This window comes from Trematomus bernacchii, unplaced genomic scaffold (assembly GCF_902827165.1).
Source record: "Trematomus bernacchii unplaced genomic scaffold, fTreBer1.1, whole genome shotgun sequence".
Classification (NCBI taxonomy): domain Eukaryota; kingdom Metazoa; phylum Chordata; class Actinopteri; order Perciformes; family Nototheniidae; genus Trematomus; species Trematomus bernacchii.
This window is the reverse complement of record NW_022987973.1, coordinates 4,532,496-4,556,281: the sequence shown is the minus strand read 5'-3', so window position 1 is coordinate 4,556,281 and position 23,786 is coordinate 4,532,496. Positions and strand designations below refer to the sequence as shown.

General features: G+C 38.4%; 1 protein-coding gene across 1 annotated transcript in view; it reads left to right on the top strand.

The window, feature by feature from the left end:
• tspan15 (tetraspanin 15) overlaps positions 1 to 23,786 on the top strand; it is a 40,817-nt gene that overhangs the window by 643 nt on the left and 16,388 nt on the right. Inside the window, exons 2-4 of the mRNA XM_034116682.1 lie at positions 18,104 to 18,289; positions 19,916 to 19,990; positions 22,820 to 22,915. Coding sequence (XP_033972573.1) covers positions 18,104 to 18,289; positions 19,916 to 19,990; positions 22,820 to 22,915 — 357 coding nt within the window. The remainder of the gene's footprint in view (positions 1 to 18,103; positions 18,290 to 19,915; positions 19,991 to 22,819; positions 22,916 to 23,786) is intronic.

The window sequence follows — 23,786 nt, the reverse complement described above, 5'->3', positions numbered from 1 at the left end:
ACCAGCCTGACCTGGTTTACAGGGGTTTTGGACACTTTAGCTGGTCAGGATAGCTGGTTTGGTCACAGTGGTCTAGCTGGTCACCATTAGCTGGTCGGGATAGCTTGTTTATCTGGTAAAAGCTGGTGGTCACAGTGTTCTAGCTGGTCACCATTAGCTGGTCAGACTGGTATGATCTTGAGTAGAACTTTAGCTGGGATTACTTGATGGTTAAGCTGGTCATATATGATGATGAAACACTCTCACCCAATTGCAGTAGCTCAATGAACATCTATCATTTCAGATCAGAGCACCTACCTTACCAGAAAGGTACCAGAATGTATAGAATGTATTGTCTGTAAATAAATACTCGTACATCAAATGATTAGAAGCAGGAAAATAATTTATAACACACAATGAACATTAACACACATTTGAAAACATTTTCAAAACACCCATTACTTCATATTTTTAAGCAGTTTCTTTCAACTGTTTCTTTCCACTTTTCACAAGGTCCTGTATTTTTTGTGAAATATAGTAACCGGCCAACTTCTCCCTCTCGGTCTTCTCAACGTTTTGTGAATTCAGCCATCCTCTGAAGCACTCTTGAAAAGAGAAAGGAAAAACAGATTAACTTTTAGCTTTGTGTTATGATTACTTAAATATGTGCACTGTGAGATGAAAAAGAAAAATGTATCAAATTTTAGTTTTGAATATTCACTGTGATGCACGTCTATTATCCACGCAATACACCGTATTGAATTTTTTTCTTAATTTACATTATTTAATTTCATGTTCTGTTCTTGTAAATATCATATTCTATTATATTACATGTATATAAACTTTTTGCACTACTTTTTATTTTGTATTTTTGTATTTTATTATATATGTTGCATTGTTGGAGGAGCTCAGGTCAGAAGAATTTCATTGACATTTCTACACTGTAGCTGCTGAGCATATGAGAATAAAACCTTTGAATCTTGAATCCAACACTTTTTTTCAGTGTAAAATCCTAAATTGTAGCATAGTTTGGCCATAATAATGCTTTATGATTACATTTCTAGTGAGAAGTGTATATTTTACTTTCAGAATCTACCTCCAGTGGATGTGTAGGATCTACAGTATGATAGATATATTACTTTACACCCGGAAGTATGTATTGTCATTCTTATTGTCGATAAATTGAGGGATATACGCTATATTTTATTAACACCAGTATTTACTTTATACATCCACCTCGAGTGTTTGTCTCTGCACCGGAAATAATTTAATTTTAAAGTTCAACCGCATATTATATAGACTATATCAGCGCCACACCTGCGTAAGGTGCCTCTTGTCTGAACCATTTTTTAAGCGATTTGTAATCTATTCTTGTCGACTTGCAGCCTAAATACAAAGATAACTCCACTCTCCTACCACTGCTTACCTCTAATGAGCCTTGGTAGAACTAGTGTCCGAGTCATTGGGTCCAGAACGGACTGAAGACATGTGGAACAGAGTACAGGCATGGTTCCATGTACAGGAAACTGGAACTTTGAACAGATGTTTTCATCTTTTCTGCCTGAAGATTCAGAACTTCTTGATCAGAGGCCTGTACTACGAAGCAGGATTTTCGCTTAGCGGGCTAACTTCAGGGAAAACTCGGGGTTTCCGGTCCTACGACGCTGGTTCTCTTTTTAGCGGGCTAGATCTCCATGGTAACTTATGCTGAGCGGCTAACCTGCTCCGGAGCAGGTTAGGTTGCAGGCTAAGAGCTCAACTCAGTGAAAGCACCGCCTGCTGACCAATCAGAGCTCAGTGTGCAGAGTTTAAAGCTATCCAGTCATATTACAGGAGAAAGGAAAAACAGTTTAAACTGCCGTTGCAGGAAAGACGGCTGGCAAAAATCACTGACTGCGTGAACGTGAAAATTAATAGAATATCACCTCCCATCTTCAGAGCAATCTGACTATTATAACATTAGCGTTAAGAAAGCTTAATTAAATATCTGCCACAACATAAGTAACCGGATCAAAGTAACAGTACAGTCCGCGGCATATCACATCATAATGTATCATATATTTCCTTATCTGAGTCAGCTTCTTGAGCCGTATCTGGCCGTGCAACACTCACAGTGTCACATACTGTATGCAGAAGTATTATTTTAAGCAACACATTAAGTTAACGAAACACTCGAGTCAAATGTAATTAAAGTCAGATCATGTCTTATCATAAACCTGTTAATGTACGCATTCAAAGACTTTTTCTTTTACCAGCTGTATTCACCTTGCAGGTGCAGCTATGTGGCTTTTATCCTGGATAACGTGTTTAAGTCATGGATGTTTAAAGTTTAACTTCTTCATATGTCTAATATTATAGTTAACTTTTCATTCAGGAAGTATGACGCACTGCGCTGTCAGTACGCTTGTCCATGTTTGTGATTGGTCGAATGCTCTAAATACCACCCCTTTCATGTGAACGCGCACCTAACTAGATAGGACACGGCTGGCTTGAGCGATCCACTTGATAACCCGCGTCGTAGGACCGCTTAGCGAGAGCGCGTATGTTTTGGATTAGGCCAACCGGCTAACTCAAACATATCCAGGTTATGTTGCACCGGCTTCGTAGTACAGGCCTCAGGTGTTTGATGTGGGCTGGCATGATCCTTTCTGCAGCGATAAATAAAGAAAACAAAGAAAACATTATTAATAATAGTAATGATGGTAACAACAATAATATTAGTATAACTATTTATATAGCACTTACACAATTGCAAAGTGATTCTCACAACAAAAATAAAGAACAAAACAATATCAACAATAAAAAAACAAATGATTATAGGAATGTTAAGAGACAAAGAAATGATAAACATTCTGAGAGGTAGACTCAATGGCTCTTGATGACATCAATGAGCAGTCCCAATACATGCTGTTGTATAAAAAGAAATAGAATAGGTCCAGATTTCTTCTATTTGTGTTGGATGATTTGTTTTATTGATTGCTGATGGATGTGTATATATAGGGTTTATCCTATAGGGCGATCTTTTCTACTTCATGCTATCTGCACAAATGGTTGACATTAAACATTAAAAAGATCAGGCAGTTCAGAGAGAATCAAAGGAAGGCAGGCAGGCAGCTTTGCATGACTTTCTTCTGGACGTGTTTCATTGTGGTGATAGTGAGGGTAGTCAATCCCTTTTTTGGCAAGACGGTAGTGACGGCCATCTTGGTGACGTGTGTTGTTGTGCGAGACCAGAGATGTAGTTCATTGAGCGTTTCACAAAAAAAATGTGTTACTTCACAGTTTTACGACACATTTCTTATTTTTTGACTTGCAAAATTATCTTTTAAATTGACAAACATCATATGTGTAATTCGTGGCACAATTCAAACGGGATCGAAAGATAATCTTTCTCTCTCCATTGACTTCAATACATAATTTTTCCCAAATAAGGTCCCATGGAGGTCCACCGGAAGGGGAGGGACTTCGCCTTTCTATAGGGAGGGGGGGGGGGGGCAGGAGCTCCAACAAGCCGTTTAGGACAGAGAGTGAATACACATACTATACAGAGATGCTATATGAGAAACCAATGTGATTTTGGAACAATGTAAATCTATTCTAGTAGACCTCAACAATGGAATTATGATCAGTAGAAATGGCCATGACATGGGACCTTTAAGTAAAAGTAGAAGCACCAGAGTGTAGGAATACTCTGTTACAAGTAAAAGTCCTGCAATCAAAATGTTACTAAAGTAAAAGTACAAAAGTGTAAGCATCTGAATATACCTAAAGTACTCATTATGCAGATTGGTACATTTCAGAATAATATATATATATATATTTTGATTATAATTATTGATGCATCAATGTGTTTATCACAGCTGGTACAGGTGCAGGTTGTTTTAATTACTTTGTATTCAGCTGGGAAGCTTGTGAATTTACTTCAGGTGTAACTAAAGTCTAATTTAGGTGTTTATATTTCACATCATTTGTCAAGATCTGCAAAGTAACTAAGGGTATTACATAAATGTAGTGGAGTAAAAGTACACATTTTACCTCTGAATTGTAGTGAAGTAGAAGTAAAGTACAAGTACCTCAAACTTGTACTAAAATCCATTACTTGAGCAGATAAAGAGAAAGAGGAACAGTATATTCATTTTTATTTTCTTTATGGGAGATTCCAGAAGCTGCTGTGGCCGGACATACTGTAAGTCATGTGTGGGCCGCCAGATGACACATCAGCAACAAAGTTTTCAGTACATAAGGAAGTTCAATAACGGAGGGATTTTGTTCCAAATAACAGAGTTGGTCCAGTAATTGTATTTGTTCAACATAATCTGCATGGTAGCATTGCATTCAGGTATATTCAGGGAGGTTTTCATATATTTTTTCTGCATCTTCTTGAACTTTCTTGTAACTGATAGTATCAACTCTTCAGACTTGAATAGTGTGGCTTAGATTGTTGTGATTAAACTGCGGTCAGTCGCATGGTGGGTGTGAGTTAAGATGAGGCTTATTTGTGTTTCACAAACAACTTATAATCTTATAAGAAAATGAATACATATGTTAAAAATGTAACATGAAACAACTGCTGTCGGTAAGGGACCCATCAAATGTTTTTGGGCTTAACGTAACCTTTTAATCATTGACTATTAGTCTGCTGCTCAAGTGAAATGAAAAAAAAACGATGACATAGAGTAGCCAACAGTAAAGGTGAGATTAGTTGTGCTTAAATGAAGGTTGAAAGACATAAAGAATGGCTTTATCTTTATTTGCATCTAATTAAGTGTCCAACAAACTCTTATCTCCATATTTGATTATTGCCTTTCAGTATTGTGTCACAAGTCTTTTTTGAAATACTTTGATAAAAAACGTTTTATTTCTCAACTTTTGTTGAGGCAATTTCAGTATTTTAAGTACAAAGACAAAAGTCAAAGCTGTTCTTTCTGTAAATTTAATTTAAACCTCTGAGGGTCAACTCGCAAGCTCATTAAAATTAGTGAACTTACTGTAGCAAAAGAGCTCAGAACAGAGGATTTGTTAGGTTTTTAAACACAATGATACTGCATCTAGACACTGAAGTTTGCAATGTCATGAAAAGAAAGTACATTAAACATTATTTCTAAACAAGCACAGGACAGCATCTTCAAAATCCAGCTGAGCAATTCAAAACAGTTTATCACTGTCTCTGGACATTCAACATTACTATAGTTTTCATATTCACAAATGATTTAAACCAGAGGATTTCTTGCAGATCTTTTCCATTATGTTGTCAAAAATGTATATAAACAATCTGAGCCTGTCGGTGGCAAATAAAACGCTTTTAGTGGAAGAGATTGGTGATCCAGAATGGCCCAATTTGATTACATCGCAGCTCATTTAACAGCTGCTGTCTAAAGAGATCTCCCTCTGAACTGGACTACTTCCAAAAAGTGTTGTCCCAGTCATCATATATATAGATATACGCAGGGGTTAAATTGGGCCGGGGCTGTCCGGGGCTCAGCCCCGGCACATAGGACGATGCTCTGACGTCATCACCCTCGCTCATTTGTCATTTGTTTAAGCCATATGTTAAAACATCTCTCGTTCTTAATATAGACTTTATTTAGGGTCGATATGTGTTGACTTTACTTTAAAATAGCAGATCTCTGTGACAGGATATAGTTTTTCAGCTTAGTGAACGTGTGTCTCTGCTCCGATCAGGAGCTGCAGCACCGCGGCTCCTTCGTACAGAGAGAGAGAGAGTGTGTGTGAGTCTGCAGCGGTACCGCCAAACCCCCGACCCGTCTTGTAACACGGAGCCCGTTTCCTACACCATCAGGGCCGGTTCTAACCAATTTGCTGCCCTAGGCGAGATTTTAGCTGGCCAGATCGGTTTACATTTTAATAACCAAATATGTGAATATATCCATAACCAATAACCTACCATAGCCAATAACAAATTAATGTAACTTATTTTATTTTTGTTGTTCATTCATATCTTGTTTTACCTAGTTAACATTTATTAATGCATATTTTTTTATCTCTCCAGTTTTAAATGATATTTTTGGTTTACTGTCCTATAGTATACATTGAAATGATTTCAAACCTGTTTAACCAAATAATTATAAAGGAGTGCCTTGGAAATATTTGTTTACATAAATTGCATTTATCTCTCTCGCTCGATCCCACGCCCACTTTAGCTGTGAGCTGCGGACGCCTGATAAGCCAACACCCCCCACTTTCATCACTTACAGCGCCCGTCAGGGCAAATGAAAAGTGTAACCGGGGTGAAAAGGGTGTTACCTTTACTTAATTATGAATGTTGTTACATCAAGGCCGAAAATTAGGAAAAGCGCAAACAGTCAAAAAAGATTTCCCTCCCCAGATCTGGCGCCCTCGGCGACCGCCTATGCCAAAAACCGGCCCTGTACACCATGCTAAATGTGTTGTAAATGAGTTATGATCGGTCATAATAACACAGAATTTGGTGATGATTAAATAGTTTACAGTGAGATTTACTCCCATACTTTTGGCCATACTCACGCAGCCCTACAAATGAATTGAGATTTCCACACAAATGTTCTTTAGCAAGTGTGCAGAGCAGTGTTGATTTAAAAAAGTAATTTGAAGGTTGGATATTTGTAAACCTTTTTTTGTGTATATATATATTAATAATTTAAGATGTAAATGAATTCCAGTTTATTTGTAGTACTTTCTATTTTTATTGTGACATTTGGTGGCATCAATGTGTGCATTTGATACAGATAATGGAGCAGTTGCTTTAGGGCCACAGTGTATATCCCTTAAGGTCAAATAATGAGATCCTCGACCTCCGCCCCCCTCTCGCACCTCCACACAGAGCCCCCCCACATATCAAATCCCAACTTAACCCCTGGATATACGCCCTTAAAAAATACAGAAGTTTACTTTTTTAAGTGTGTCCAAAAGAGCGTAAGTCTTTGTCCAACCTCTGGATGAATTCATCAGTAAAGAAATGCTCAACCAAAAAGCAGTAGAGGCAACTCTACATTAATACCTTATTGCACATGTGTCAAACCTAACGCCTGCATGCCAAATCAGGCCTTTTGATCCGACCCTCCTATACAATTTGGTTCTTAATACGTTCTTGGCTTGCCTAGTTGTAGCTGAAGAAGACTTGATTAACTTGCATCAAGGAGCAGATGAGGGGCTGGAAAAAAGTCTTAATGTGAATAGCATGCCGACATTGATGCAGGACCCTAAACGGCGTGTACAGAGATGAGGACTTGTTTTTTTTAATGCATTATTTGATGCATCTTATTTAGGTCTAGGCTCCATGTGAGTCATGCTGGACTGCAAAGTGTATCTTATATCAAAGTTTTGAGTGCATGGGATTGCATGCTAGAAGACTATGCTAGGGGACATGTTTTTATTATACTTCAATGTCCCACAAAACCATTGACTAGTCATATTCAGGCTGTGAAAAATGCCTTTGTGAGTTGGCTTACTTAAATGACACGGACTAAATGCTATTAAAGCAAAGCGACTATTTCAGGCTTTCTGTGGAGGACGTTTTACATTTATATTAGCAGCAAACTATGTGCGTCTGCCTCTTGATGTGATTCTTATGTCCCAGTGTGGCCATCGGTAAAATTGAGTTTGACACACCTGCCTTATAGGGTAACAATTTGATTGTTTACAGAGAGCGTTGGCAGCCTGACGTCACACTTCTTAAACTGCAAAGGATTGTTGTCTAACTGACTAACTAAAGGCAGTAACTTAAAAATATTTCTTGTTATAATACTAATGTTTTAAAATATCTTTGTTGTAACTGAAACAAGCTACTATGATGGCTTGTTATGTAATTTGTTTTAAGAATAAAGCTTTTTTCGTGCAACATAACTGAACACTGCAGCTGCTCCCTCTCATGGACAACATGACTGATTGTATATTTGTGCAGACAGGTGGCTGATTGACACAACTCCTAGCGTATAAAGAAAATCACTTGTTTGTTCTGTGAGACATTTCTGAAGCGGTTATTCATGGTGAGAGCGGGAGAGAGTGATGGGGAGTAACGGGTTTATTATGGAGAATGAATGCTGCCTTGACAGGAGAGGTGACACAGATTAACGAGTTATATTTACTCTGCTCCTACAGCTTGTTGATTCAGTCAATTAGACACTTCACCACACGCTGTCCCTGAGGAATGCGCTTTATCTCTGCGTGATACAGTCGAGAATAAAAAGCAGCTTTGTTCATAAAGCCTCATCCTTCAGGAAATGTTTAACACACGCAAATTTCAAATGGGGCTCTTTTATTAAAATCATCGACTTTTATCTGCAGTAAGGTCTCATAAAGCATCTGTTAGGATTTAAAATATTATTATTGACTGCACGTTGTTCCTGCTATTGTAATCAGTGACGGAAACGACAAACGCTGATAAAGCCGTCAGCTATATCGACGGCAGGGGCCGAGTTCTCTGTTAGTGATTTATTGGGAATGTACAATTGGCCCAGTCTCCTCTGATGTTACACTGCAACCTGCCTGTGAGACAGAGTCCAACCACACAGTCTGTGTGTCCAACACATGTCCTGCAAGTGCAACACATATGCTACAGCTGCCCAGCTGCTCACTGTTTGTAAAAGTAAATAAATAGTATTTTCATTTCAATAATGTACTTTCTATACCCTGCTTCATAAACAATACTGACATCCCTGTGCTCCTCCGAGTCTGGGGGTCCGGGGATGTGAGGACAGCGCAAGGACACAGACAGGGAGGCTGCTTTAATTCATAAAGGAAAATAATAATAATAAAATAAGCTGCGCATGGGTTCCCTCGACAAAAAAGCAATGGGATTTCTCCATAGGATTTTGGAAAATAGCTCGAAATAAGGTCTGTGGAAAACGAACCTGTTTGATAAATGCACGTTTTGTTCAGCCAGATAATCTCCACATGTCTACCCTACTTTTATCCTTTTCGAATCATAAATCTAATCGCCAGAAGCAAAATGCTAACGTTATACTATAAACGAACTATAGCTTCAACGTCACGCCAACTTAAGATCGATATTCAAAAATACAGATTCAAAATTGTACAAGTTGAAGCGTTTGTTTTTTACAGTTTGCAAGAGCGCAGGTACTTGCTTTCAAGCAGAACAGGGCAAACAAACTTAGCGGGAGTGTTTACGTGTTCGGTGTAATGACGTACAACGTCCTCGACAACTTCTGTAGTCCTATTCAGCCACTTGTTAACAACCATCGTTTTTCAGACACGTAAACTCTTCAAAAATCACCAGTGGGGTCACTGCTGATGTATTTAATGTCCTAGAACAAAACGTGATCCGTCTCTTAAATTTGAGTCAACCACAGACCTTATTTCGAGCTATTTTCCAAAATCCTATGGAGAAATCCCATTGACTCTGAGACGAGGGAACCGGTAGTGGTAAAATGTTAACTCACTTCCGTGTTTTAGGACTCGTCACTGCACCACTCTAAGAAATATCCCACGTTTGACCCCGATGTGTATTGTAGGAAACTGCTGTTTTTTGCATTTTGAAGCTATTGTTACTGTGGTCTGAGCTTCTTGTTCCTCAGGCTTGATTTAGCTTCAGTCTGCTGTATGAGGTCTGCTTTTATTAACCTGTATTTACAAAGTGAGTGTTGATTGAGCCAATTTATTTAACGGTGCTCATACTGATTCACACTAAACCTCATGCACACACAGGACTTCAGTTCAACTCAATCTTTGCCTTTTGTTCACACAGCAGTTCTAGTTGTGCTGTTATTTGTAACTTTGTGCTTTAGTGAGTGAACAACAACTATTGTCATGTGAGGGAATCATTAGAGTCTGACTCTACAATCCAACAACCTTTCGTGATTTTAAATATCAATCAGGTAAACATGTCCCCGTTTGCTTGATGACGATCGCAAAAGTTGAATTATCTTCAAAATAGTCTAAAAGTCATGTACGCAACAAGTATTATTATTATTTTAGTGTCATTTGATGTTTGATAAACGAGTGTATCATTTAGATGATTACACTTTTTTTAAATCAGAGAGAAATGCCTCCAAGAAACGAATTAAAGAAAGCTGTCATTTACAAAAACAATGCTGAATGATTTTTTCTCTGTCAACTCCAGAGTCTGGTGAAAATACAGACTTTAACTAGAAATGCAGTCGGTTGGGAAACACTTTCAGCCAAGGTTGTTTCCGTAAGAGACAAACAAGTGGGCATTCGCTCTGTTATCGGGATCCACTCCAAAATGCCGTGGCTTGTCCCTTGGTTCACGCTGCACCCTTACTGTATACCAAGTTTCAAAACAATCTGGAAAGTAGTTTTACTGTAATCTCGTGCCAAATTATAAAAAGTAATAAATGGACTGCTTTTATATATTGCTTTTCCAATCTTTGAACCCACTAAAAGTGCTTTTATATCAAAAGTCAGCATTCACACACCAATGTTGTCTTACAGAGTGTGCTAATCAGGAGTGATGCACTATAGGCGCTTTCACACCGGAGTACTTTTCCCAGGAATAGTTCCGATAGTTCCTGGGATTTTGCGTTCACACCAAAAAGACCTGGAACTAGAACTTTTTTTTGCGAACCTTTTCACCCCTTTTTAGTCCCTGCTAGAGAGCAGGTACTTTCCTGGGGAGAAAAAGGTTCCAATTTCTGATTGGCTGGGCGAATTGCAAACCACGCCCCGCAAAACTCTGAAAACCTTTTTTGAAGCCGCCATTTTATTTGCTCGCATTAGCATTATTAGCATTAGCATTAGCCCAGCGCACCAACGGAGAGAGAATAACTTATGGCAACACAAAAGAAAACATGGGAGTGGTGGAGTGATGAGGAGGTGTCGGCGCTTCTGTCCCCAACTCCGGGGACTTCCGGCCGGGGACTTCGGGTGGCAGTATACGCCGTGAAGTTGTTTGCACTTCATCGCGTTCACACCGGAATAAGTCCCTGAGGGAGCCGCTGACGTCACTTCTTCTTCTTCTGCTTTGGGTTTACTGGCAGACTTATTCCGGTGTGAACGCGATCTACTAGAACTAAAGATTTCTGGGGAACTAAGTTCCGGGAACTATTCCTGGGAAAAGTACTTGGTGTGAAAGTGCCTATTCACACACACTCACACACCATGGGCTCTGCCATAGATGCTTAAACATGTTGACTTCAGGGGATGACCACTCCTCAACCACAGCCTAAAAACAAACAAACACACAAACTGTACTGAAAAATATGACCACGTCATTTAGTAATTGGGCTCTCATTAGTCTGTATCGTGTCAGTAGCAGAGCTTTCATTCTCCGGAGGTCAATGCTCAGAGATATCAGTTTAAGTAGTTCGATTTGGTCCACTGATGATCTAGTTGGCTTTCTGTTTGACTCTCATCCTTAGTATTGCATATGTGTCTTAAATCTAACTTTATTCTTCTTTTAATTAGTTGCATGAAATTGTTAAGCAACAGTGATCAGAATTGAGAAATGTATTATGGCAGTAGAAAACAAAATAAGCCTTTCTAAAAAACAAATTGAGAATTTAACCATGTAGCGGGATCATTTTTATTTATTTATTAAAGAAACCATGAATCCTATATTTTCCGTCCTCTTTAATTAGTTGATACTTCATAATCAGTATTATACGAATTATCCTTGTTTACCACCAATTCCCTGAGGACAAAATGACAGACTTGCGGAGAGTTCATGAATGAGTAAAACATTTTTCCAGCAGCTTGATGCCTGTTTGCTTTCAGAGCTTCAGCTTCAGCTCTGTGCTGTTTGCTCCCACATCAGTTAGTCGAGGCAAACTAGCACTGTGAAATTGTTTTAGCAGAGTGTACCAGGTTATATAATAAAACTTAACCTGGCCTAATGCCTGATGTTTTCATTAAGACATCTTCAGCTAAGTGCATGCTGATAAACAGAACTGCCTGTGTTAATATATCATCTCAGATATTTTGGTTAAGATTTGTTCACACAAACCAAGAAGACACTCTGTAAAGATGATCAGAGGTGCAGAGATGCTCTGTGTATGGCTCTAAGTACCCCCCTCTCTTTTGACTGAAGTGGAGTGTGCACACAGTTGGCGTGAGGCCAGGCAGCAGCAAGAGGGACATGTAAGGAAAGGACATTATGGTAGATTAGTGTGTGTGTGTGTGTGTGTGTGTGTGTGTGTGTGTGTGTGTGTGTGTGTGTGTGTGTGTGTGTGTGTGTGTGTGTGTGTGTGTGTGTGTGTGTGTGTGTGTGTGTGTGTGTGTGTGTGTGTGTGTGTGTGTGTGTGTGTGTGTGTGTGTGTGTGTGTGTGTGTGTGTGTGTGTGTGTGTGTGTGTGTGTGTGTGTGTGTGTGTGTGTGTGTGTGTGTGTGTGTGTGTGTGTGTGTGTGTGTGTGTGTGTGTGTGTGTGTGTGTGTGTGTGTGTGTGTGTGTGTGAAATATAGGCATGACAAACATGTTATACTAAGATAGATGGTAAACATTACCATGATCAACATCCTGCTCAACATTCACTTGTTTGCAGTGCTCTGCGATGTCCGTACTTGTTTTTCTACAGTACCCACAATTGTATAGGTTTTTTGGCAAGAACGCAGTAAACTCAATATTAACTTGTTTCCCTGTTAATGCCTCTTTGTAAAAAACAAATCTGTGTTTAAATTGGCACGAGTACAGTTAGTTAGTTATTATTAACGTTCAGCTGTTTTAGTATTGGCTACTGGGTAAGGTATATTCTAGCCTAATGGGTCTACATTAGAAATTGGCCTGAAAGGTATAAATGTATTTCTATATGTTCTATGGTATGTCTTGGTACACATGAAAGGCACATATTTCAAACTCTCTTGACCCTCCCTATATACATAACGGTTAAAACAAATGTAAGTTACTATAAATGAGCCATTGGTGTTTGGCCTTGACTGCTTCAGCCGCCTGATCATCACATTACAGTCTTACATTTCCTCATGTGCCATTTGGCTATAATTGAATCTGTGTAAGAGGTCCTTTTTAATTTTAGATTTGCCTCAAGCTCATAGTGATAGACTTAGCTGTTGAACTTAGTTGTCATGTATTCAGGGTAAACATGTTCTACTTTAATTTACAGTATTAATTTAAAGGAAAAGAAAATGTTGAATTTTTATTTTGCCAGTTAACTTTTTGGCACTCACAACATTTAAGATCAAGAGTAGTAACACAAGTTTAGCCATGCATTAGAGTTAGACCATATAACATTTAGCGTAGCATTCATTGAAAACGACAACAGTAACTATGCACAATGAAGAAAACTACTAAGAGATTTATAGAAATGTGACATTTTGTACTACTTGTACATTTTGTCAGACTGTGTCACTGTGAGCTCCTGTGCTGCTGATGGATGGACTGTGTTATGAGTGAACAGTCAGTTATCATCCAAGCTATTCTGCGTTTAGTAAAAACGCAGGGGTGATAATCGCAGGATGTTGAGATTATCACCACAAATACATTTCCACTGGCAGAAAAATATCACAGACAGATCATTCAGAGACAACCAAAATGGCATGGATAGATAACCTAAGGGCTGAGTGCTAAATGTCTTTGTTTCTTCCATAATATAGATCATTTAGTCAACTGACCCTTTTTACACTTGTATTCACTCTCATAATGTCCAGAACAGTGACAGAAGTGGTTACTGATTGCATAATTAGCTGCTTCCAAATGCTAATTTAATTTAATGCAGCTTTGATGTATGCTAAAGTGACACTGTAGATGGGGAAAGGAAGGCACAAAACACAGGACTGGACAGTTTTCAGATAATGTTCGACTGAATACATTTCTGTCTCATTCAGTTGTTTCTGTCGTTGTGCAGTGAGCTCAGGTCTGACTAAACTCTTTACTGACGTTTTGTCCAGAGGGAGTTTCTCTCCCACACACCTCCTTTGTTTACTTCTGTAACAAAATGATATCACTATGTTACACTCGCACTTCTATTGGCTAGTGCTCCGACACATTGTTTGTGATATGCTAAGGGGCGGGACATCAATCAAGTAGTTGACCAATCACAACAGAGCCGGCTAACCGGCTAACCAATCAGAGCAGACTGGGCTCTGGTTTCAGACAGAGGGTGAAATGAGGTGCTGCAGCACAAGCAGTATGATACAAATAAAGACCTTATTCAACATTAAAGAATGTAAACATCACACAGTAGAGGAACAAAATACAATTATGAAACCTGAAAATGAGCATGATAGGGAACCTTTTAAGATCAGTAAAACTATTAGTACAATTGCCAGATGGTGGTCCTAAAATGAAAGGGTTAATTATAATTGAATGAAACTGACCTTTTGGAGGAAGGTTCAAATATAAAAAAATTAATTTCCATGCAAATGAGTGCAAATGAGTGGGAATGTAATACATCCTTCAGTTAGCAGGTAGCTTCTTGGTTTAAGTTTTTAATTGGTGGCTCAAACGAAAATCTCAACATGCAGCCAAGGGTTATAAAACAAACTAGCATCGTTATTAACTAGACGTTCAGACACTTGTTTCTGGGCTGTAATTAGCATCCATTAGCAGCTATACATTCCTTGTTGAAACTACTTGTATGTCCGTAGTACAAAACCAAATATGGCAATTGAGCAATGTACACTTCCAGTGGCGGCTGGTGGAAAATATTTTAGGTGGGGCTGTGGAAATGGTGATCAAACAATACTAGGGGGCATTTTTTTTAGAAAAGACCCCCTAAATTATGACTTCTAGTGATGTTAGAGGGGGGGGGGGGGGGGAAGGACAATTTGAGGCTTAAAAATATGAGAAGACTGATCAATACCTCCATAACGTCAGTGTGGTTAGCTATGAATCTTCCAAAACTTCCAAACACCTTGTCCTGGACATAGTTTCTACAGCATAAACTGTGCTAACAAACTGATATTGCACAGATTCTAGAAATAAGTATCATCACTGAGCGATCAGAACTCGCGACAGGGGAAGCAAATACAGACATCACACGACGTAGCTTTAGGTAGCAAAACACAGAGATATGCTCACCTTTTGCAGAATAACAATTCTGATCAAAAACGAGAAAAACGCAGTTGAAGGTTAATCCATACTGTAGGTTAATCCAATGTGTCTGTCACTTTGAAAAATGATTGATGATCCATAATTCAATTTTTATGTCAAAAACTGAGTTTTCATTAGCTGCTAATGGTAGCTTCCAGAGTGTATGACAGCTTCCTGTTTTGTCTCCTTGGATACGAGTCCAAACAACTCACAGACTGCACCGGGCGCTCACGTAGGAGCCCTGTGACCATCAGATTTGACGACGCTGATTGGCTGAAATGTTTCGGCGGCATAGTTTAAAGATAGCAACAGTTGGCTTCTGCTGCACTTGCTGCATTCTCGTCTGGGCGCTGTGCATAGCGCCCAGACGAGAGGGAGTAATGATACACGGGCAAGGCCAGGCAGGAAACATGTGACTTATCAGTAACTTTAGACATCGTAACACAATTTTAAACGAGATTTTATTATAGATTATACATTTTACTGATACCAATTATATAATATTTACCTTGTTTATTAAAAATAAAAATAAAAATAAAAAATATATTTTTTAAATATATATATACCGTAATTTTCGCACTATAAAGCGCACCTGAATATAAGCCGCAGCAGCTAAATTGAATGATGTGTACATATATAAGCCGCACTGGACTATAAGCCGCAGGTGTTTTAATGTTTAATTACCATATCTAAGGGTTCGTGCACAGAGGGGATTGTCGGGAAAGAGATGGCTGTTTGAGGAAGCTCCCATTTATTAACATTTCAACAAACAAGTTGCATATTTGCATAACGTATTCAAGTGTTACCATTTAGTGCAATAGTAGCTACAGAACATGTACTGTGCTGTGTAAACTGTACTGTATCACATAGCGTTTCAGACACACAAACTTTTCAACTTTCAAACTTAGGAGAGGTTACGTCTTCTTTGTGTTATAAGATAGGACTGGCAGGGTCAGTCAAACCTGGTCGTTATCCCGCGGAGCTCCTGTCCCGGTCCCTTGCGCTCTCTCGGCCCGGTGTCTACAGGGCTAGCCCGAGGATCCCCCGCTAGCATCCCCCGCTAGCATCCCCCGCTAGCAACAGGCCTTCAAAACAATGTTAGAGGCGCTCCTGAAACAGCGTCAAAACGGGTATATTTCCCGGGCTTTAATATACGCTTTGTTTCACTCGTTTGTTGTTTTGCTCCTCCGTGTTTTCAGAGCAAGTCGTCGGAGCTATAAAAATCCATAGATTAGCCGCACCGTTATATAAGCCGCAGGGTCGAAAAATGGGAAAAAAGTCGCGGCTTATAGTCCGAAAATTACGGTATATCTTTTTTTTTTTTTTTTTTTTTTTTTTAATGTGGGAAGAGGGGGGGCGGCGCTCCTAGCGCCCCTAGCGCCCCTATGGGCCGGCCGCCACTGTACACTTCTATTTAAACACAAGAAAAGTAATGCTGCCATCGATATAGGGACAAAACTACAGTTTCTTTGTCAAAACATTTAACTAAATTGTGGCATAATTATGAATGGGCATCGATAACATTTTATTAATACCAATGCCATTGTACATTCTGCTTATCAGTTTGTTTGTTAATTGTTTTGGTTATTGATTCCTGATCAGTTTTCTGTGGTGTTCAACTTCAAAGCAGCTGATTTATTATCTCTGGATCTAAACATGGTGTTTAATGTCTGCCAAATGATGCTTCCAGTCGTGGAGACTGCAACCGTCAGAAAGACATGCCGGCTGATAAAAGGAACCGATAACCTCAATTCAGACACATGGAAAAATCTGAAACGTAACAATTATAACTATTAAGAAGCGAGAACCGGTTCCAGTTGTGAACCGGTTCTTGCTTCTTAATAGTTATAATTGTATCTATTGTAAATCTTCCCATGTAATTGAAGGTTTGTTGACCTTTATTTGCGAATGCTTGAAATTGTTTTTCTAGCCTCAATGAAGGATACAAACATAGTTCTACCTGTTGTCCAGCCTCTTCTGCTATACTCTTATCAACATCATTCAGTTTCACAAAATGTATGGCAACAATGAAACCTGAAGACTTGAAATAGAAACCATAAAATAGACAGCGTAACAGAAGAAGTGTTTTTATGTGCACAATCTAACATCTTTCTGCTTCACAGCATCTATTGTTCTAAAATGTTCTTTGGTGAGCCTTGAATTGATTATCTAATTATGTGGAAGACAAAAGAGCAGATTGTGTGTGTGACTGTGTGTGAACTCTCACAGAAAATACCGATTGCTCCCAGCAGATTTACTTTATTTCAAATTAAAGTGCTTCAAAGAACCTAATGAAAGAAATCTGTCATTTAAAATAACAACTAGTAATTATATGTGACTGCATCCCCCTCCAGTTTGGTGAACATGCAAATTATAATTGGACTGTAATTAGCTTTTATGGTGTCAGTGGCAGAAGTTTCAAACTCTGGAGGCTCCAGAGATTACTACAGACAAGCCAATGCCAGTTTTTTCAAAGATTAAACAAAAGTCCAGAGCCTTGACAGCGCCTCTGTGAGTCTGCTGTTTTTAGCATCTTAGTTACCTGTGCTGGGCTAACATTTGCCAACAAGCACAAATATAGACGATATATTTATAGAAGAGTATGAACTGCAGTGGTAAAAATGTTATCGTATCTATTTTTCTTAAACTATAAATAATTAAATTAATTATAAAACAACCAAAACTGCCAGTAATGTATACCATATAGTCATTAAAGGCTGCTGGATTGTTCACATGAACAATTGCATTCCAGTATGCACATTTTGAGTGGATGTTTTGTGTAGGGTTTGATTAGAGTCTCAATAATGTCTTACTGTATTTCAAACTGCTGGGTGCCTTTTATATTAGTAACAGAAAATGTCCATATAATGCAGGTCTTTATTTAGCTGAATAAAATAAATACCCAGCATAATTTTTGTTTAAGTAAAACCTTTGTGTCTTATTCCTGATTTTAAGTCATCAAAAACTTTTATTAATAAAATGGAAATGTATCAACTATGAAGCCCCACTTCTGATCAAATGTGTAGATCCGATATTAAAACCTGTTGACCCTGGGACTTTCTTCTAGCTTCTTCCACACATAACCTGTTGATCGTTTATCCAGCTAAGTGATGGCTATGAAATTGCATGAATATAGTCACCAACTTGCTTCTTATTGTGTTTTCAGTTGATAGGTGGCTTCATCCTGGGCATTGGCATCTACGCTGAGGTGGAGAGACAACGCTTCAAGACTCTGGATGGAGTGTTTTTGGCCCCGTCGATAATCCTGATCCTTCTGGGAATCATCATGTTTATTGTTTCACTCATTGGAGTCCTGGGTTCACTGAGGGATAATATAACGCTTCTGAAAGTGGTGAGTGGTGTGCCAAGTGATTTATCTTTTTGAAGGAAAGTGGCTACTATGATGCTTTTGTATCTTGTATTTATTTTTCTTTTAAGAATAACACACTAGAACAATCCATGCTTTCACTTCTTATTTACAAAGTAGAATTAGTTTTGAACCAGTGTGTTTAAACTTACCTCTATCTGTGGCAATAAATGCCTTTTTTATAACACTGAGATATATAGATGTAGTATGAGTTAACATACTCTCTTCTAAAACTGTATGTCTCATAATTAATTAATTAACCAAGCTTAAAGTGATGTGGGATGGGGAAAGCGGATACTGTGCAGATAAAGAACATATTCCTAAAGATGCAAACACAAATATATTAGAGGGTTAATTTCCTGTTGTCTTGTGTGCTATGAGCAATACCTGACAGAAAAGGACACATTTGACCTGCAACACATTGATAATGAAACACAGTACCTCAGAGATTGAAGATGGAGGGGGAGAAAGTCACCTGTCGGGGCATGACATGTTTCACCTGCAGATCGTGTCAGTGAGTGACAACGCTGCAGCCCCCCGGGGTCGGCCTGGTTTTCTCGGTGATGTGTCTTGAACATGTCGAAGCATGTTTCCTGCAATGTTAGTGAAGTTGTGTGTTAGTCTGCCATGGTCCTGTAGTTTCACATGAAGTTGTTACTAGCTGAAATATTGCATAGAAGTGACATTCATCCTTGTATATGTGATGGTTTTAAATTGTGTAGGTACACAGGTAAAGTATGCAAGCCATCATATGAATTTGGGTTTACAGTGTGTGCATGCAGGTATATTATAGTTTTTGCCATCAGGAGTCATTTGAAGTTAAACAGCAGTTCACTTTGGGCATGGGACCATATTCTTTCCTTTTTACGCTTAAACATTTAGGGATGTAAATACAGTGGGGGGAAGAAATTAAGAATTTAAACAAGTTTTTGCTGTAGAAAACAGGCGGCCTCTCGTGACCGCAAAACAAAGCACATCACAGGTTGAGGGTTGTGACAAGCCTGTGGCACAAGACGTCATATTGTTTATTTATAAAAATAGAAAACTTTGGTGCCCACCTTCGAAGTAATATTTGTAACTCTATGAGGAGACATGGTACCTCAACGGATGTATAGCTTTGAGGCTGTGGTAAAAAAAAATCATGATTTCATTGTCTCTAAATGTATTGATAACTTAACTCAAAGAATATACAGTGGCTTTCAAAAGTATTCAATCCCCTTGAAAGTGATCAGATCTGTCTGGAAAACAAATCAATTCAAACACATTTTTCCAGTCAATATGATTATAGCAAACTCTGATACTTTATCTTAAAGGTCAAAATTAATTATGTCAGCAGATCTTTTAAAGAAAATAAAAGTATTTAATCCCTACACATTAGGCCACCTTTTGACTGCAGCCTAAAGTATGTGGGCTACTGTAAGTATCTAGCAGCTCGGCACACTGTTTAAAGAGATTTCCGACCATTCCTCTCTGCAGATTGGCTCAAAGTTTGTAAAGCTGGTTGGAAGACGCTTCTGGACCACAACATGTTATATTATGAATATAAATATTACATTTGAAGTGTATAAGTTAAAGGTGTATAATGGCTCTTCCTCTTCTGTTTGCTCACAGTTCATGTACACCCTCTCTGTGTGTCTGATCCTGGAGCTGCTGGGAGGAATATTGGCGCTGGTGTTTCGGAACCAGGTGAGCGTCCACGATGTTGATCAAGTCAAAGTCAACTTTAATGTCAATCTTTCAGTTTGTGTGTACAGACAGAGAGATCGAAATTACGTTTCCAACCATCCCGAATACAAAAATACAATTATACAATATACAGATATGTATAAAAATATGTACAAAATATGTATATCCTACAGTATATACACAATAAACAGACACATTTACACACATGCACACATTAAGATAACAAACACAACAATCAATATATACAAATTAACAGTCACTTCAATATCAACATCTTTGGTGCAAGATTGACGGGCGGACAGGATTTACCTTGCATGGCAGCTGTGCAATATAACAAGATCACTTGAAAGTCCATCTTGTCGTAATAATGCAAATTCAAGAGCTTTCATCAGTGGGCGTGAAGCTCAACGTTCTTGCACTGTTGCCTCATTCAGAGATAGATGGAGACTAAGAAGATATTTATTTATATGGAAATCTTTTAGATTACTTTAACTACACAGGGTGGTACAAAATAATGAACTGCGACCAATTTGATGTAGTGGAATAGAATATATTAAAGTACATTTATATAATTATGATAATCATTCTTCAAACATCTTATCGCATATTTTAGATCAAAGATAAACTAAGCCATGCAAGTTAGTAATTAGATTTCATCCCACTTTTTCTACTTTAATGGATATATCAGTGACACGGCATTCAACAGGATTATTTCCACATATTTCTGGTAATTTCTCGGAAATGTACAGAGACAGTATCATCGTAATTGATCCCTTTTTTTAAAGATTATATCATTATCATTAAAATGGTATCATTATGCTGATGAATTGTTTTGCTTCCCTGACCTGTCTGTGTCTTTTGTATTCACCTCTGTCTTTCTCACATCTAAAATGTCTCTCACATCCTTTCTTTGTCTTGCTCTCTATTTTTGTCTTCAGTTTTTGATCTCATTTCCTTCTTAGCAATAACATCCCTTAATGTTTCCGTGCATACTAACACAGCCGGATATGTTGTATTTATGCAGCGGTGACTAGTCAAGCAGCATTCTTGAGTATCATTCACGCTTCGGGGGGGCAAAGAAGACATGAAGGGACCAGAAACCCTAAATAATTATCTGACGTGTTAAAACTGGAAGTTATCAATTGATTTGGAATTACTTTTTTATACAAAACAAACAATTCATCACAGTTATCAGGGTTAGTGACGGTCCTGAAAGATACAAAACATGTGTCCCAGTCTTTCTGGTAAAGGATCATTTTTTGATTTTCTGAGGGAGAAAGAAAGGGTTGTAGAATCCTTTCTTTTCCTAACTGTTAAAAAGCGTTGGTAAGGACATGACAAATACTAAGGGTTCCTACATTATGCTGACTTCCTTTAGTTGATTATAATAAGATTGAAATCCTTGTCATGAACATACATATCTGCATGAAACTCCTTTTTAAATTTGCATCTAAATAAGAAGGCAAGCCACTGTATCCTTCATCGTTTTGTTTCCTGCTAAACTTTTATATTAGATATGTACCTGCTGTAGCTGGCATAAGCATAAGTATGTTGTGTGATTAAGAACAACTTGGTGTGAACCTACTGTAATCTTTGTTTCCATTATGACATTTTTTGAAAGTCATTTTGTAGAAGTGAACATAAAAATCTAGATCCTATTTTGGCACATGTCATTTACACGAACATCGCGTTAGAACTGACAAATAGGTTCTCGGATTTAAATGTTTTAATTAATAACATCAGTTTTCTTGATACAAAGATCTGTCATAGATATCTTAATGTGGCCCAGTGGGGAGAAAGGCTTGAGTATCAGTGTCTCATTTCTCCACTTTTTAATGCTTTCAACCGTCTCCCTCAATTGAATAATGGCCGTCTTGGAACAGATCTTTGCAATAATATCGTGTGGTGCATTTTAATGTTTATGCCACGTTGCAAAACCAAATGATCAACATAATGATTTTTATATTTCAGAACTAATGGCAGTTCTATTTAAGATCCCATCAAACCCAGCTTCTAATATGTCATATCTTAACTTCATTGCCTCATTTGAAAAGATATAAGATTTCACTTTCTTTCCCCTCATTTCCATGAACACTGTGTTTGAGCTCATAGCGAGTTCTTTAATAATGATAAAGTGTCTCAAAGGGAATCGATTCAGTGGACTAACTCGGAGTCTAGATATCTGCTTATTGTAATGTGGTTTAAATATGGCGGCGTTGCACATAATGCAGTATATTCACTGTGAATATCTGATATGTTCAGGGGAGAAGAAAGAGACATTTAATGAAAAACAAAGTGCCTTTACGCTCTGCAAATCTCAGGAGGGGAGCAGTCTCAAGTTTGTTGGTGGTTTTAAAGAGAAAAATGACGGAGAATATGCAGGCCTGAATGGCTCAATGCTTTTTATATCCTCTTCTCTAATGAAGTATAAATAACACTGATGTATCCAAAACAAAGAGTGAAGTGAAATGAGTGGAATACTGTAGTTCCCTAAATTAAAAGCTCTCCATGACTGTACCTAATGGACTTTAAAGTTGCAAATATTTATTCTCAGTCTCTGGATAGACCGATGCATTAACCTAAGGTGACCCCGCCGCACCAGATTGTGACTGACAGATGTGAGCTGTCAAACTGTCATCATTTAATATTCCAGTTCAGTGGATCAGTCACCTTGAGAAATCGGAGCATTTCCTCTGGAGAGCTGCCTGTGTGACACTCTGATTGTATATCAGTTATGTTGTGGATCAAAACACTTGTGTTAACATGACGTCCTTCATCCAATTGACTCACAATCTGTTTCTCTTTTGTTGGTTTTTCTCCCTCTTACAGACAGTGGGGCTACTGAACAAAAACATCCGAAAAGGCATCGTTAACTACTATGATGACCTTGACTTCAAAAACATCATGGACTTTGTGCAGAGGAAGGTAAGGTTGTCATTTAGTGTCTTTATAATTATGTCATAATGCAATGCATGACTCACAATATGAATGCACTACACGGCAAGTCAGGACTTGAAATGAAATGAAATGATCGCAGCTAGTTGTTTTCAATATAATCAGATAACTTTGCGGAGCCATCCAACTGCACCTGCTTCACACAGCCTGAAACCAACTTTTTATTAAGCACAAGGGGTTGCAGTGTTTGGGGTCAGCAGACATTTCCCACTTGGAAAGTAAGATGCAGCCTGCGGCAAACTCCACTGATATTAGGAAGAAGAGAAAAGACAAACAATGCCTCAGTCTGCAGGCTAAATGCCACATGCTATTAAGGAATGTGCAAAATGACCAGCACCAGTTCCAGCGGAGCAGGATTGTTTCCTGATTGAATTATATTTAGGCCGCTTGAAGGCCAGAACGTATTGGCTGTTGTTGTGTGGAAGGTAATTTGGTGCTTTAGCGAGCACCTGCCTCAGTTTGATTCACTTTACAATGAAACTGGTCAGCTTTAAAATATAAGATTGGATTGTGAAGGTCTAAACTTCCACATATTTTCTGTAGGCATGTCACAGTACAAAGAAGTCACAGTTTGGTTCATATTCTGGTTTAAACTCTCATTTCATCTTTCTTTTAATTTATTCTGAACAGACCGTTGTGGCAAAGTGTCCTTCTCCATCCTCTTGCTCGAGGGTGAAGTAACATTTTGCCCTCTGGACGTTTGATCAACTTTATTCATTATCAAAGGAATGAAAGGAACATTTTCAATACTTCTGTATTACAATCTACAAACAATAAACACACACTTTCTCAAAAAGGCACGGCTCACAGTAGGCTATGGACTGAAAAGCATTCCTTACAA